This window comes from Heteronotia binoei, chromosome 1 (genome assembly GCF_032191835.1).
Source record: "Heteronotia binoei isolate CCM8104 ecotype False Entrance Well chromosome 1, APGP_CSIRO_Hbin_v1, whole genome shotgun sequence".
Classification (NCBI taxonomy): domain Eukaryota; kingdom Metazoa; phylum Chordata; class Lepidosauria; order Squamata; family Gekkonidae; genus Heteronotia; species Heteronotia binoei.
Window position 1 is genome coordinate 153,300,426 of NC_083223.1, and position 17,011 is coordinate 153,317,436.

The following is a 17,011-nucleotide window of genomic DNA, read 5'->3' on the forward strand; positions in this document are numbered from 1 at the left end:
GGTAGGTTTATTGTATCAAGGCAACATCAATACTGAACTCTACACAATTCAGGCAATCCCAAAATCTACAGGGGCTGAATTTAACAACCCTCAACTGAAAGGCCCATCACCCGCATACATTCACAGCAGTGTCATGTATACCAATGGTGCTGTATAAATAAGAACAAATGAAACCATCTAGAACAGTGCTGGTGAACCTACGGCACGGGTGCCAGAGGCAGCACTCAGAGCCCTCTCTGTGGGTAAGCATGCTCCCTCGCCCCCTCCCCCATGCACGAGGCTTAGCTCCCCCCCGTGCCCCCCCACTGCAGCCCCCTGCCTTCCCTCCCTCCCCACAGCTGCAATGCAGCCATGCTCTGTGGCTCCCCTCCTCCTCAGAGGTGCACTGAGTCTTGCTGCACTGAAGCTGGACCCTACCGGCTTCGATATGGCTGGCGTGCCTTCTAATTCTTTGAAGCCCACATGGGAGAAAGCTTCGGTCCCCCTCACTTCTGGCTTCAAAGAGTTAGAAGGTGCACCGGCCTCATCGAAGCCAGTAGGGTTCAGCTTCGGTGGGGCATGGCGCGGCGTGCCTCTGAGGAGGAGGGTGGCCCATAGAGCACTGCTGCACTGCAGCTCCAGGGAGGGAGGGAAGGCAAGGGGCGGCTGTGGGGGGGCACAGGGGGGAGCCAAGCCTTGTACACGGGGGGTGGGTGGGCAGGGAGCACTTATGCCCACGGAGAGGGCTCTGAGTGGCTTGGTTTGGAGAGGGATTTAAAGAAACAAATAGCTTCTCCAAGTTGGCCAATGGGGTGGTGGGAGCTTTGAGAGCCACACAATAGTTGTGAAAGAACCATCTGTAGCTCCCAAGTCACGGTTCGGCCACCCCTACTCCAGGTGGTAGCTGGAGGTTGCTGGCTTTTACAACTGATCTCCAGGTGATGGAGGTCAGTTCACCTGGAGAAAATATCTGCTCTGGAAGGTAGATCCTGTGGCATTATACCCTTCCGAGCATGGGTGCAGAACAGGGTTGCCAACCCCCAGGTGGTGTCTGGAAACCTCCCGGGATTACAACAAACCTCCAGGCGATAAGAGATCCGTTTTCCTGAAGAAGATGGCTGCTTTGGAAGGTGGACTCTGGAGTCATATCTCATTGAAGCTCCTCCTCTCCCCAAACTCAGGCTCCTTCCCCCAAATCTCCAGGTATTTCCCAACCCAAACCTGGCAACCTTAACTGGGCCTCCTTCAGAGAGACAACAGGGCACTCCAACCTTTTTGAGCTCATGGGCACTTTTGGAATTCTGATGTGGGGTGGGTGGGTGCAACCACAATGCAGCCCCCAAGCACAACTCACAGAGGAAAATTCCTTGCAGGTGTTCCTGCAGTTTTAGGGAGGGGGTTAGATGGAACTCACTAGGGCAGAGGTGGCCAAACTTGCTTAACATAAGAGCCACATAGAATAAATGTGAGATGTGTGAGAGCCACCAGACATGAACTTCAGATGCCTGAGAGAAGGAAGGAAGGAAAGAAAATAGGTGGGGAGGGAGAGAGAGAGGTGGAAAGAATGCAACTTGAACTTTAAATGCATTCTTCAAGCCACTGTGTGGCTTGGCTTGAAGAAGTGGTTTAAGAAAGACAAATGCCTTCTCTGATGGGGGCTTCAAGAGCCACACAATTTGTGAGAAAGAGCCACATGTGGCTCCCGAGGCACAGTTTGGCCACCCCTGCATTAGAGAGATGGGTATAAGGCAGCTTCACATTTTCATGTGGCCAAGACTTGGTTGCGTTTTATATTTCAAAACTGTTGTGGCACGGTCTAAGCTGGAGGGAAGGTGATAGAATGGGTGTGTGGGGATGGGGGGGGGAGAGATCAGGACCTTGAATCAAGCATATTTTTTTAAGGGATGTGGGTTTATTTCAGGAAATGTTGGATCCCACTAATCTGGCAGAAACAACGGCCGGGACTGCCTCTGGTTTAGGAGTGGAAAAGGAGGAACTGCAGGCTCCCTTGCTTTCAAATATGATGCTTCTGATAGCAGTATCTGAGCAGAGCTCTTTCAAGCTACAGGGATCGTAAGGCAAATTGTTGATAAACTGTTTTTGAACTGTTGCACTGCTGTTCTGGTTTTTCAGAGCATCCCTGACAAGTGTTTGTCCAGTTGCTGCTTAAAGACTGCCAGTGAGCGGGTCAATTGCACTGTTGAACAACTTACTGTTAAAAAGTTTTTCCTATGCCAGTCCTCTCCTCTGCTGCCAGCAGGAACAGTTCCCTGCCCTCCTCTAAGTGGCAACCCTTCTAATACTTCAAAAGAGCAATCATGTCTCCCCCCTCAACCTCCTCTTCTCCAGACTGAATATCCCCAAGTCCCTTAGCCTTTCCTCATTGGGCTTGCTCTCCATGGTTACTTGGAAGTAATCTACAGTGAGCACTGTGGCACCTACTCTCTACATATGCACAGGATTGCAGTTTTAGTTTAAAGAAAGAAAATATTGGATTTATATCCTGCCCTTCACTCTTAATCTCAGGGTCTCAGAGCAGCTCACAATCTCCTTTATCTTCCTCCCCCACAACAGACACCCTGTGAGGTAGGTGGGGTTGAGAGAAGCTCTCCCAGAAGCTGCCCTTTCAAGGACAGCTCTGTGATAGCTATGGCTGACCCAAGGCCATTCCAGCAGCTGAACATGGAGGAGTGGGGAATCAAACCTGGTTCTCCCAGATAAGAGTTCATGCATTTAACCTCTACACCAAACTGGCCCTCCTTTCTCACATCAGACTTTCTAGTTAATACAATTCAGACTATCTCTGAGGTTTTCAAGGGTAGCCATGCTGGTCCTTAGTAGAACAACTAGATTCAAGCCCAGGAGCACCTTAAGAGACCAACAAGATTTGGGGGAGGGGGCACAAGCTTTCCAGCGTTAGAGCTCTCTCAATTAGATAAAAGGAGCTTTGACTCTCAAAAATATTGTTCTCTAAGGTGCTGCTGGACTCAGATTTAGCCATATAAATTAGTGGACTCCTTTCATCACCTCCCAGATCTGATTTGGACACCCTAACCACCAGCTCCTACAAAGCACACTATATTTTAATGTATTCTTTTTCCCTAATGGCAAACTAGAATGATGTTTATAATGTATGTTACATGTTCAAAAGTAAATTAGGTGGACAGAAACACCTCTGGGAAAGGCATGTTCTCAGTTTAACCCAGACTTGCAAGCAACAGAGCAATGAACAGCCTCCATTTATTGCCTTATGGCACTCTCACCATCATTCTCCCATTCTGACATGTTACTATTTTGTTGGTTTCCTAAGCAAATGCTATCCAGATCAAATGTTCTTTCAGTTTGTTAATTTCACTATGAGTTGTTTTTTCTAAACTAAAACCTCAGTATTCAGGTTAAATTGCCGCGTTGGCACTTTGCAATAAATAAGTGAGTTTTGGGTTGCAGTTTGGGCACTCGGTCTCTAAAAGGTCCGCCATCACTGATCTAGAAGATGGATCCTTGATGGTCACAGACTGTTACAGTCACATATGTTATTCTGATATAGGACAGGGGTGGCCAAACTTGCTTAATGTCAAAGCCAGATAGAATAAATGTCAGATGTTTGAGAGTTGAAAGACATGAACATCAGATGTTTGAGGCCCACAAGGAAGGAAGGAAGGAAGGAAGGAAGGAAGGAAGGAAGGAAGGAAGGAAGGAAGGAAGGAAGGAAGGAAGGAAGGAAGGAAGGAAGGAAGGAAGGAAGGAAGGAAGGAAAATAGATGGGGAAGGGACGGAGAGGCAGAAAGAAAGCAACTTTTAAAAATTCTCCAAGCCTCTGGCTGGCTTGGCTTGGATAAGTGATTTAAAGAGACAAATGACTTCTCCAAACCAGCCAATGGGCAGTGGGGGCTTTGAATGCCGCACAATATCTGTGAAAGAGCCACATGTGAATCCCAAGCTTCAATTTGGCCACCCCTGATCTTACATGTCACAATAGTTAAGTTCCAGCTCTGAGAACAGATAAGCCTGTCTGATTCTGGGGCTCAGCCCTGGTAAGGAAAGAGGGAGGAGCAGGAAAAGCTCCTGGATTTAAAGGCCAAGTTACATTCCTCCAGCAGGAAACCAAGCACCAGTAGAATAAAACTTTCCTCCCACTGGGTGATACTGAGAAATACCTGCCAGGAGTTGAGGCAATTAACAGAATCTGCAAACTTTGCTCAAGCTATGTATCATGAATATAGGGCAGAGACTTGGCCTTCTCATCCCCATGGTGCACTTCACTGCTTCAAAGGAAATGTTAGGCAGGGCAGGTGACTCAGCTGTATTCCTGCTGCTCAGTGCCTTTTCAAGGGGAGAGCATGGCTTTGGTCAGTGTGTCACTATTAGGGAGGAACAAAGGCAAATCAAACCAACAGAACAAAGGCAAATTCATCCTGGGCACCACCTGCTTGTTCAACACACCGCCGTCATGTCTAGCTTGCTAATGGAACTAAGCAGCATAAAAGTGCTCATTTGTGTCATGCAGAAGATTCAGAAAAAGGAAAGATTTCTTCTGAGAATACAACACATTTCTGCAGTGTAACATGTATACCTATGAATTTTTTTTAAGAAAAAGTCCAGCAGGAACTGATTTGCATATTAGACCACACCCCTAGATGTCAAGCCAGCCACAACTGCATTCCTGCTAAAAAAAGCCCTGTGTATACCCATAGTATGCAATATGCAGCCTATAGAATGGAGCTTACATACATTACACTGCGCAAAAATAAAAGCATAATTGTGTAAAAATCTGTCCCACTAAAAGTTTAATTCTTTAACCTCTCTAAACCTTGTAAATGATGCACATTCTATGCCCCCTTGTAGAATACAAATCTCCAGGATCTAGGGGTGTATGATTCAGGAAAGCCTGTTTTGGTACACAGGTTTCTTCATTTCCTATCCTTCATTATTTTAACTTTACTTTATATCCTGCTTTTCACTCCAGTGGGAACCCAAAGATATTTACATCACTCTCTTTGCCTCTGTTTTATCACAACAACCCTATGAAATAGGCTAGGCTGAGAGTCTGTGACTGGTGGTGACCCAGCAAGCTTCCACGACACAAATGGGGATTTGAACCTGGATTTCCCAGATTCTAGTCCAACACTTTAACCATTACACCATGTTGACTCTTTGTCTGAGGGACCGTGTTTGGGAGCAATCAGATTCTCAACTATGGTTGCCAATTTTGGTTGGAAAATATCTGGAGATTTTGGGGGTGGAACCTGAGGAACACAGGCTTTGGGGAGAGAACAGAACTTCAATGAAGTATAATGCCACGGAGTCCATCTTCCAAAATGGCTATTTTCTCCAGCTAAATTGTTCTTTGTTGCCTGGAGATCAGTTGTAATCCCAGGATATCTTCAGCCATCACCTGGAGGTTGGCAACCCTAGGAACAACATGTTCTCTTGCATAGCAGAACTCACTAACTCTGGGGATGTATAACTTGGGGGCAATCTAAAGCTTATTTTTGGGATGCAAAGTGTCACCAACAGGGCTTTTTTTGAGCAGGAATGCATAGGAATGCAGTTCCAGCTGCCTTGGTATCAGGGAGTGTGACCTAATATGCAAATGAGTTCCTGCTGGGCTTTTTCTACTAAAAAAGTCCTGGATGGGTATTTAGGATTGCTAAAGTGAGTGCTCTTATTATCTGCATTATGTGACATCACAACAGTTCAATGAAATATCCTTTCTGTGGAACAACATGTCTACTGTGTATTCCTAAATGGTCACTCTCCATTTAGTTGAAGTGAAGCAAAAGGATTTCTGTTTATGGAGTGAGCTTTAAAGATCTCAAATAAACAATGTTAGAGGCATTCTTAAACTTTGAATGCTAGTTGAGGGGTGTATGCTGGTCTCATACAAAGGAATAAGAAAGAATAGACTATAATAAACCAAATGGACTCTTGATTTTTGGGGTGTCCCTGTTGGGGTCATTGATTTTTCTTCTAAAGGGAAGCAAAAATAAAAGGCTATGGATAACGACTATTGCCTACTTAGATTTTCCTGTGGAAAATTATGTGAAAATAAATGTTCACCATTGGTTTGACAGAGAACTCATATTGGGGGGGGGGGGGGGGGCAACACTGCAATTCAGCTGAGACTATTCTGTTTTACAAAACAGTGAGAATAAGGCATGCATTGAGGCATGTTGAACGTGAAAACAGCCACAAATATATTCTGTACTCAACATGCATAGTAATCTATTTCAATATGAATCATCCTTCAGTTATTCCTGAACTAATATCACCTCCAAGAAACATCCATATCACTATCTTAGAGAAAAGCAAATCCTATTTTCCAGCACATTCTTGGAAAGATTCATAAAAACTCAAGATGCCTGTTCCTCAAAAATTCTAGCAGATAAGACTCTAGAAAAGCCTTGGTCCCACAAAAGTTACTGGGGCCTTTCCAAAGCCCAACTCAAGAGAATTTAGCAAAAAATTCTAGACATTATCCATTCCCAACAAAGAAAAGTTGTAGGCATGAAGAAAAGTCCCTGGTCCAATCTTTTTGAAACTTGATGTGTTTTGAGGAGAGTCATCCGATGCTATGCTACAAATGTGATGCCTCTACCTCAAAAAACAGGCCCTCCCCCGAGCCCCAGATACCCACAAATCAATTCTCCATTATACCCTATGGAAATCAGTCTCCATAGGGAATACTGGAGTGTTCAGCAAACATTTCCCTCCCTCCCATGCTTTCTGAGGACCCTGAAGCAGGGGGACGGCATCCAAACCGGGGGAACCCCTGCCCCCACCTGGGGATTGACATCCCTAAACGAAGACCTTTATCTTCTGGTTTTTTACAGTCTTCCTTTCCCACAGCAGCTTTCTGTGATCCCTGAAAATGCATTACTGGCATTTGTGGGACTCTCAAGATCAGCAAAATCAACCCCCATTAATCTTGTGCTGATGGACAGTTTGGCAGAGGATGCACAGCAAAGCTAGAGCTTCATTTGGAGCAACAGCAAAGTGCAGGAAATATCTGCCAATGCCTCCTTCTTTAAATAAAAATAAATTAAAAAGCCAGATATCTGATTCTCTACAACATTGTACATGATCATAGAACTAATAGAAAAATACATGTATGCTCACCCCAGGCCTTTTCCACACAAACGGAATAGGAAGCTTCTCACTGAAGAAAAGTGAAGAGTCCTTGGCTGGGAAGTCACAGTCCTCAAAAAGTATCCCTTTCTTCTGGCATTCAAGCTTTAGCTCCCTGTAAGACTGACCAGTGGAATGTGTGGAGCGTGCGCTTTGGGGCACAAGGGGAACCTGTGGACGTGAATCCCGGTATGTGTAAGGCATTACTGTACTATTAGCTATAGCAGCTAACTTAAGATGAAGGAAGCAAAAAGCTGAGGGGAGAAACTTTAAAACTCCAACCTACAAAATAAGAGAGATACAATCAAATTAGTCCTTGCAGTAAGCAAGTAATCGGGGAAGTGGGGGGGAAAACACTCTAGGCAGAAAGCCCTTCCTCTTCTGCACCTTTTTGACTGGCACTTTGACAGTCCTATTCAGCACAAACAATAAAAGAAAGGAACACCCTAAGAACAAATAGAAAAAAAAACTTGTTTGGCCTCTTCAGGTGCTCCAGCTGTTCGATATCTGCCCTCTGGTATATTAACTCAGAAACCACAGTGCTGAGCACAGAGAGAATTGTGTGCTGACCATGAACCTCTGTACACCCAGAAAGAGACACTGGGCACTCCCAAACCAGTTCTTTTGTGTTCCATTGATAAATGGAGGGTGTGAAAGCTCTGTCATTCCCTTTGCTAGATAGCTGACTTTAAGAAATGTTAAGAAAGAAATATGGAGTGTGAAGAGACTTTTATAAGTTCCCTAATACAAATCAAAGATTATCTTAAGGTCAGTTAATGTGTTAGAATGTCCATGTGTCCTACAGATGTCATAGGCTTGCCAGGTGTCATAGGCTTGCCAAGAAAATATCTGGAGACTTTGGAGGTGGATCGGGGAGAGGGTGGGGTTTGGGTATGGGAGGGGCCTCAGCATAATACAATGTCATAGAATCCACCCTTCCAAGCAGCCATTCTTTCCAGGGGAGCTGATCTCTGCCACCTGGAGATCAGTTGTAAAAGCGGGAGATTCCCAGGCTCCACCTGGAGGCTGGCAACCCTAGGTGTCCACTATGGGTCCTGTTGATCAAACATACTCTGAAGTGCTATGCTTGTAACTTAATTCCCAAGTGTGAGCAGGGCCAATTCAAACTGGGGCTGCCCCTGTGGCATGTGAGAAAAGGGGCCTTAAGCCTATGCTCTTTGGGAAAACAGTTTTGGGGGGGATGCTTAAAATCCTTCTCCACACACACAGCAGTTCCAATCGGAATTAGAATTATACATACTTAGGAGATAAGCTCTGAGCACAGAATTCTCACAATATGCTTTTTTTTTTTTTTTCCTTATATATTCATCATTTATTGAAATTAGTATATGTAACAGATCCATAGTAATAATAAATATTTAACAATTAAACAAACAAAAAATTACGTAGTTCACAATTATCCACTCATCCAGCACCCTGTGACCCGTCACCCTTGTTGCCCATACTTATCTATCTCTGCCTATTGTATGCCTAATACTTGATATAGCTCTCTGGACCACCTTGGCCCCCACAGCCTAGAGGGAACTATGTTCAAATTCACATCCCGGACCCTTTTTTAATATGCTTTTTTAATAAACTCTTTAATTTCCCAAAACCTTACAAAATAAACAACTAAAAATAACAAACTGTCAACATTAGAAAGTCAATGGGTAGGGCAAGGATTATAAAATATATATAGACTGTAAAATAATGACAGGCACTACCTTGTTTAAGACACATCTTTTACATAATAAGGTTAAAAAATAACTAAAAGAGTGCAGTAAAGCTGTATGAAGATGGAATAGCCGAATCTGAGTTATTATTGGACAGAAAATCCAGAAAAGGGAGCCGTGTTTCTAGAAATCTAGAATGATAGGATGGATTTTCTAGGCTCTATAACTGATCAAATATTTTCTCCATTACGAAAAAAAATCCCAGATTTGCTTATACCATTTATGGATTGATGGGAGCTCTTTATTTTTCTTTATTTTTCCCATAAATTTAATAACAGTACTTCATGACAGTTAGGTATGAGATATCCTGTTATACATTCAGTTTGTTGACTGGTTCTGTGGCAGGCATAGGAGACTCAAAGACTTTCTAAAGTACAAACTGGCCTTCAGAGTAAGGAAGTCCTATGCTCACACAACAAAATACCTAGATCATTTTCACAAGCTCTTTCCAAGAAAAGTTGGAATGGTGGGGAATATCGAAGAATGATAGTTCTAGCAATAACTGACATTTTACATTTTATACCTCCTGCTGGGTCTCTATTTCAGCATACCATACCAAGGACATGTAAATTAGAAAGAACCTAGTGGTTCACAACTCATATCAGGTAACTTACAGTCAAGATAGCCTTTCCTGCATCTAGCAAAATAACTAATTAATACAAACAACTAGAAATAACTATGTATTTTCCTTAAACTAAGAAATGAGACAAGAGGTTACTTTATAATTCTGTTCTTTAAAACATTATTCATAATAATTGTACAGCCTTGGACATTTTCATGCCTGAAATGAATACTTTTAAATGAAGCATCTGTCAAGCATGGTAGAATTCCATTGGTAATTGATTGTTTTAGGGTCTTCCATAAAGCTGGCCTGTGAAATATCATGGAGAACCAAGGTCTATTAACTCTGTTATTCTTCCCCCCTCCCCCTTCTTACTTTATTGCTTGCAAAGTAGAAGTAGAGAGAAACGAAACTAACTTGAGAAAGAGTAATCAGCACCTTCCCATACATTCCTGTTAGGGAGTGTGGCACATCTGGGGAAAGCAAGGACGGAGTCCTGATAATACTATGAGAATGTAGACATTTATGATAGTTTATGTGTGAGAGTGCACCTTGCCCCCACCTTTTGGAATCCTTTTGAAGTATGCCTTAAAAGTAGTGTATCAATGTATCTGTAGCATCACTTTCAAGAATCTGTTACACTGAAAGTATCAGTCTATCAATAAACGTAGTTTTGTATCAAACCTGACTCATCATTGAAACCGCATGCTTGACAGCATCTTCATAAATACATTTTCCACAGCTCACAAAGATAGGCTTGGGAGGGGGGGTTGAAAAAGCCCAGCAGGAACTCATTTGCATATTAGGCCACACCCACTAATGTCAAGCCAGCCGGAACTGTGTTCCTGTGCGTTCCTGCTTTTTAAAAAAAGCCCTGGGCTTTAGAGTTAGAAAAATGGTACCACTCAGGAATCTGCTAAAACTGCTCCTTAATGTAGTTTAAATGGTAAGGCTGGTCCAGCACAATAGCCCTCCTAGCTTTTCTTGACATAGCAATTCCTTCACATTTCTTGCGTTCTCAACTAGTGATACTTATGTTACCATTAGAATGAATGATTTATCCATCTTGTTAATTAATATGCTGTAGTGAACAACATTTAGAGCACATAACATGAAATTAAATAATGATAATGTTAGTAGTGAGCATTAGGAACATGGTGGAGGAAACACTTGCACCTCCAGAGAATTTGCATGGTTCCTCTGTTACAGTTCCACTTACAAGAGAAGTTTCTTGGTTAGAAATAACTAGCAACCTTGTCCCTTTCTTTTTGTGGTTATAGTTATACACTACCTATCAGTTATCTATCCATTCTTCCATCTGTGGTATAGAACAGGGGTAGCTCTCCAGATGTTTTTTGCCTACAACTCCCATCAGCCCCAGCCATTGGCCATGTTGCACCCCCAAATTTGCAGGGGACCTGCAGGGGATTCTCCCCTACAAACCTCCCAAGTCCCAAAAAGATTGGGCCAGGGGCTCCAATTCCTGGGACACCCAAAGCCAAACCTAACTTCAAACTAGAGAATCTCTATAGGACCCAAATGCACTATATACATCTATCTACTCTATGAACCCTGCCACACAAAACACAATCTGCTCAAGGTGCCAGCTCTCCAGCCCTGCCCCAAAGAACATGGGGAGAGCTGGCCAAGCACAACAAGCATGCTGGCTCTGGGTCTCTCACCCAGGTGCCAGCTTCCCTGCCACAGAACACACAATCTACAGATGCCAGCTCTCCAGCCCTGCCCCAAACAACACAAGAGAAGTGGTGGACCGCACCTAGCTCCACATCATTCTGTATCTGACACAAAGCAAGAAGCATTTAGACTTACCTTAAGTGATGGATCGTTGGCTGGTCTAGGATCTTTTGCGTTACCCAGGGTGCACCACGAGGAGGCGAGCCAGAGTTGCACCCCAAATGAGGAAGATCACTGGGAGGGCCTCAGATTGTGTGAGAGGAAGGGAACCATTCCTTCTCTCTCAGCTCAGCAACAGCATACCAGCTATCACTGTCCCATTAGAGGGACCTCAGCATTGGTATGGCTGCTGGCTGCCTGTCATCATCACTGGCACTTCCCTCTTTCCTCCTCCTGCCCCTGAAAAAAACCCCTGGGTTATCCTGGCTGGGCATGTGGGTGCTGTTACAGCTGGGGGCTGCAATGGCCCTTTCAGTATTATTAGGCATGTGTGGATGGGGAAATTTGGATTGCTTTGCAGATTTTAAACCAGCATTCACTTTTGGTTTGGGGTGGTGGGGGGGATGCACTGCCAATCAATTTGTGAGTGAGTTGTTGGGCTGTCTTTGGACTCTAGTCTATTTTTAGTGGAAAAGCGTTTTACAACCACCTTCCAAGCACGAGCCAAGAGAGGATGCAGGCACAAGTAGGTGCTCACTTCACTCACTCTCAAAGTCTATGTTCGGGGAGCCGAACAGAGGCAAGTTGACCTTCAGGAAGACCAGCTGCTCAACTGTCCAGGGTTGCAGGCGGTTGCACTGTGGGCAGACAATGTCACCCATATGCGAAAAGACGCGCTCGCTCTGCACGCTCGTCGGTGGGCATGAGAGGAACACCTTGGCCACAGAGGAGGGGGCCGGCCAGACCTCCTCCTTCGTGACCCAATAGTCCAAGCGAGATGTTTCCTGCGGCTCGAGGGGCTCCAAAAGATAGTCCCTCACCATCGCAGCTCCCGTCTTCGCTCTTGGTGCCCTACCGCTCCCAGAGGGGCCAAGGACCCACCCGATGAGTGTCATCTCAGGACTCTTCGTGGAGTGAGTCTGGTGGGAAACACTGCCTAGCTGGGGAGGTTGGGGATGAACAACAGCAGTGGAAGTGGCAGATGAGCTGCTTCCACCCCTCTCCTCCTCAACTACCGGCACTGGGCCCACCCTGACTTTGGAATCCTTGACCTTCTGGGAGAGCTCGTCTCGCCAGCGATAGAGCTCGTTGGCCTGCTCGGCAACTGTGCCCTTAAGTCGTGGGAGTAACATGGTCGCCATCATGTAGACCTTATCCTGGGTGAAAGTCTGAAAGCGGGCCTCAAGCCCTTCCTGCAGCCTAACAACCAGGGCACGCACCGCTGAAAGAACATCTGCACGGCCTTGAGTTGGCACTAGAAACGAGGCCAGGTCCTCACAGGCCATCTGGACCATGGGGACGACCAGTACGATGCTCGCTGTGCAGACAAGAGCATTTCTGTGTGGGTCTTGAAGGGCCCAAGAACCTCCACAGTCTGAGAAATGACCACCCAATCCTCTTGGGTGAGACGGTTCTCATCCCGAAAGACCCTCGTCTCAGAGACAAAGGCATCCAGGGCTGCTCTCTGCTCCACCATGCGCTCCAGCATGGCACAGGTGGAGTTCCAGCGTGTGCTGATGTCACCGATCAGGCGGTGCCCTGGCATGCCTATCAGTGTCTGTTTCTCACGCAGCCGATATGAGTCCATATTGCTGCGTGAGAAGTGACCCATGATGTGCCGACACTTCTGGAGCAGAAGTCGGTACTCATGGGTCGCAGCTAGATACCGACGATCCTGGCTTTTCGTCTGGCCCAATGCGTCCTTAACCATGAGGTGGAGAAGGTGGGCCACGCAAGGAAGGCGTTTTAGGCCCTGACGCTGGACAGCCACCTTGATGTTGGAGCCACCATCAGTCACCACGAAGCCCATGGCGATGTCCTCGCTGCCTACCCAGCCCTCTAACTGCTGTGAGAGGACGGCTCTGAGAGTGTCCGCCGTGTGCGACACGTTGACTGCTTCGGCGTGCAGCAAGGCCCAGCGATAGCCGGCCTGGTGGCCCTGACCCTACCTGCCACTACTGCTGCCACTCCCACCCCCACACTGCACTGCCCCCAGCTCTCTGGGTTGCCATCAATGCGCAGTCAGGGAGAGATACCCCTCGAACGCATGTTGGGAGCTCCAGAGATCTGAAGTGAAATGAACAGTCCCCTCGGCAGCATGGGACAAATGCTCCTTCAACACAGATCTGGTCGCCCTGAAAACAGCTGCCACAATGGTCCTGCTAATGGTGGTTCTCGCAGGAACTTTGTACCAGGGCGCCAGGTACTCGAGCAACCCTAGCACCCCAGGATTCTCGATCACTGAAAATGGAAGCCCATGGGCGATCAACCTGGCAAGGTTCCAGGCGATCACCCTCCTGCCATACCTGATTCCTCCTCTTGGCATACAGGTGCGTCCTCCACCAAACATCTCAGGCAGAGATGCCTGGCATCCCTGAACTCCCATGGAACGTTCCTGGAGAGCGGAGGTAGTCGCGATGGGATGGACCTCCTGGCTGGGTGGTGTTGGCCGCTTGGGCACCACAGCACCAGCCTGCTTCTCCCCCTTAAGAAGCACCCCTGGGTGGTGCTTCCGCAGGTGATTCCACATCCCCCCGGAGTCAGGTGGGCAGGGTCCCGCCCATGACTGATCCGGGCCCTGCACAGCTGGCACTGCGCATAGCGTGGATCCTCCATAAGTTGGAAATGCTTCCAGACTTCGGAGGTGAACGGATGCCCAAACTGACTGGCAGCTTGGGTGTCTGGAGCCACCTCCTTTGAGGTGCTCGAGGCAGACACATCATGTCTCGGGGTGGCAGGAGGGGCTGGCCGCCAGGGGGAAGTGGGCGGAGATGGAGGCATCTCGTGTGTCACTGTCTCCATCTCTTCCCCCTCCACCCCATGCAGCCTCCACTCCTGGTCATCCCCTGAAGGACTGCTGGTGCCTGAAGAAACTGAAGAAGGGGGCTGGTCCTCCTCAACCAGCTTCTCCTCCAGCTCCTGCACGATACTCTGCACCCTCCTTGGGTGATCGTTTTGGACAGAAAATTGTCCCCAAAACTCATCTCCAAGGAAGGCTGCTCTTGCTGCCCCTCCTCTGGCTGCTGAGGCCGAGCGACATCAGCTGGAGGAGAGACTGCCCGAGCAGCAGACCCCTGCTCAGTGCTAGCACCTACTAGCACCTCTGCTGAGGGCGCCCCAGCAGCAGCCTTGACGAAGGGTCCAAGGTGGGCCTTCTTCTTCATCACACTCCGGCCAGAGGTCGGAGTGCTGGAAGGCGGCTGTGGAGTGGGCCCACGCACAGGTGGGGGGGAGACCTGGGTCCTGCCCCTCTCCTCCACCCCTCTAGTCTTCTCCTTGGCCTTGCTCCCAGGGCCCCTCTTCTGCTGCCTGTCACTCATGTCACCCTTGGCCAGTCTCACACAACCCGAACTGAGAGTGGGGATTTTTACAAACCTAACTCACTGCACTGTACCCTGAACCAACAGGTGCCCTGACTTCTTTTTAAGAACCCTCCCACCAAAACTTGCTTGTTTGTTTTTTTTGTCCCTAACCTGTCCCTCTTTGGGTTAGGGTAGTAGTTAGTCTGGTAAAGTTTAGGAGACTAGGTGATCCTGCCTCTACCTGGCTACAGTTTTTAAAAGGCTACCTTGAGATGAAGGCAATCCTTGTTATATCCTCCTAGTTAAACTTCTCCTAATTAGATCCTGGGACAAACCTGATTTCCTTGCAAACTAGAAATCAGGTGTCCGCTATAACTTGAGAGAAGCTGTGGTTTACCCTATGGATATCTAAGGATGCACCAGCTTTTAGTGGCTGAAAGCAAGATGCACTGCAACCCTAGTCTCTTTAAAAGGGAGCCTGATGAGAAACACTGCCTTTTATGAGAAACCTAAAATCTTTTAAAATCACCCCTATCTGGCCTACTTGAATTTTGAAAGGAGATAAAGCCCTAAACTGGGATAATTTTTTTTTAATTTCAAAAAACACAATCCCTAAAAACACCCTTATTAGTGGGGCAGCTTTTTTAGTGGCCCTAGCCAAACCAAAAGCATACTCAGACTCCAAAAATAACTCTATAAAAACATGAAAGTGACCCAGCCCACACAGCCCACACACACCCTCACCAACCCCCACACTAACCAGAGGTAATTTAAAAAAACCAAAATGTGACAGAAAGAAACTTAACTTTTAACCCACCCACAAAAACCCAGCACAATCAGAAAAGGCCAAGCAACTCAACTGTTAAAAAGTGGCCTTTTCACCAATAAGAAACCTCAGGCCAAATCAGTCAACAACACCCCCCCCCCCCCTAAAACCAGAACCAGGAAAAGGGGGACAACAGGAGAGGAGGATGCAAAACCTGCAGCAATAGAGAATAGATCCAAACAGAAGGCCAACACAAACTCAACTGTTAAAAAAGTGGCCTTTTAAACAATGAAAATTAGGCCAAACAGCACCCCCCCCCCGCCCAAGAACCAGAACCAGAAGAGAAAAGGAACAACAGCAGCACAACACAGCAGCAACAAATCAAACACAGAATCCTTTTAAAACAGTAAAAAACTTAACTTTTAACAATACAGGAACTTTACCAACCCCTCCCCCCCCCCAAAAAACCCTTCACCCTAACCCCAAGAAATCCAAGCCACCCAAATCAGGAAAAGTAAAAGGACACTGCACTTTTAAAAGTCCTCTCACTAAAGTAAGATATGGGCAAATTGGCAAAAAAACCCCACCCCAGGCCCCCTCCCCCAGCAGAACCCCCTAACACTAACCCCAAATAAGCTACCCACCACCCAAATCTGGATAAGTAAAGGGACTCTGAATCTTAAAAAGTCCTTTTACCAACTAAAATAAAAACAAGAACCCCAAGACTGCCTTACCTTAGACGTCTTCTCTACTCCAGGCAAGTCTGGTAAGGCTGAGAGAGAGCAGCAGCAGCTGAGGCCAAGGGCCAGCACAGCACAATCTCTCTCACACACCAACACACACCAACACAGCAGCAATGGAGGAGTCCAGCCAGGCAGACTCTTTAAAAAGGTTCTCTGTCCCTACAGAGAGCAGTTTCAAAAAATAGCACTGCTCTGTGCTCGGCCAGACAACAGTGCTTACTTGGATACCCAAGTAAGCAAAAGTTCAAAAGAACAACAATGTTGCTGATGGCTGGAGGATCAGCTACACAACAGCCCTGCAAAGCATGCATTTGCAATGCATTTTGTAAATGCATGCTTTGGATTGGCTGCTGGGGCTCCTCTTCCCCCTCCCCACCCTCCCTGATCCCAGGGAGGCTATGGGAGAGGTGGGAAAAGTCTACCAAAGGCAGGAAAGGAGGCAAGCAGCTTCCCTGAGGCTGCAGAAGCCCCTTTCCCACCTTTTCCATGGATTTCCGTATACTTCTGAATATCTATACAGAAGTATACGGGGAGCCATACTCGGCTCCCGCATAATGGGCCCCAATTGGATTCGGCTTTATGCGATTCCGTATACAGCCGAATCAGGGGTGATTCAGCAGTTGATTCGGTTCGGCTGAACCGAATGCACACCCCTAGCTGCCAGTGGGGGGCTTTTTTTTTTTTTGACCCATAAGTGACAACATCACACTGGGCAGCACTGGGGATGTTCTAGCATTTTACCCAAGGAGCATCCCCGTGTGACATGCCCCAGTGCGATGATGTCACTTCCGGGCACATCAGGTGATGATGGAGCTCTTTGGGGGTGGGGTTCCCCCACTGGCCATCTCCATGCCGGTGAGTTGGAGGCTCCAAAATCGGGTAACCCCTGCCGGTGATGAGGGAATGGGAACCCTAAGCCTTTATGAGGCAATATGATTAATGTA

The 17,011-nt window shown here is 46.8% G+C and overlaps 1 protein-coding gene across 1 annotated transcript in view; it reads right to left on the bottom strand.

Annotated features, from left to right (window-relative positions):
* Positions 1-7,311, bottom strand: part of CAPN9 (calpain 9) — a 54,987-nt gene extending 47,676 nt beyond the window's left edge. The window contains exon 1 of the mRNA XM_060242772.1: positions 7,099-7,311. Coding sequence (XP_060098755.1) covers positions 7,099-7,311 — 213 coding nt within the window. The remainder of the gene's footprint in view (positions 1-7,098) is intronic.
* Positions 7,312-17,011: the final 9,700 nt, after the last annotated feature.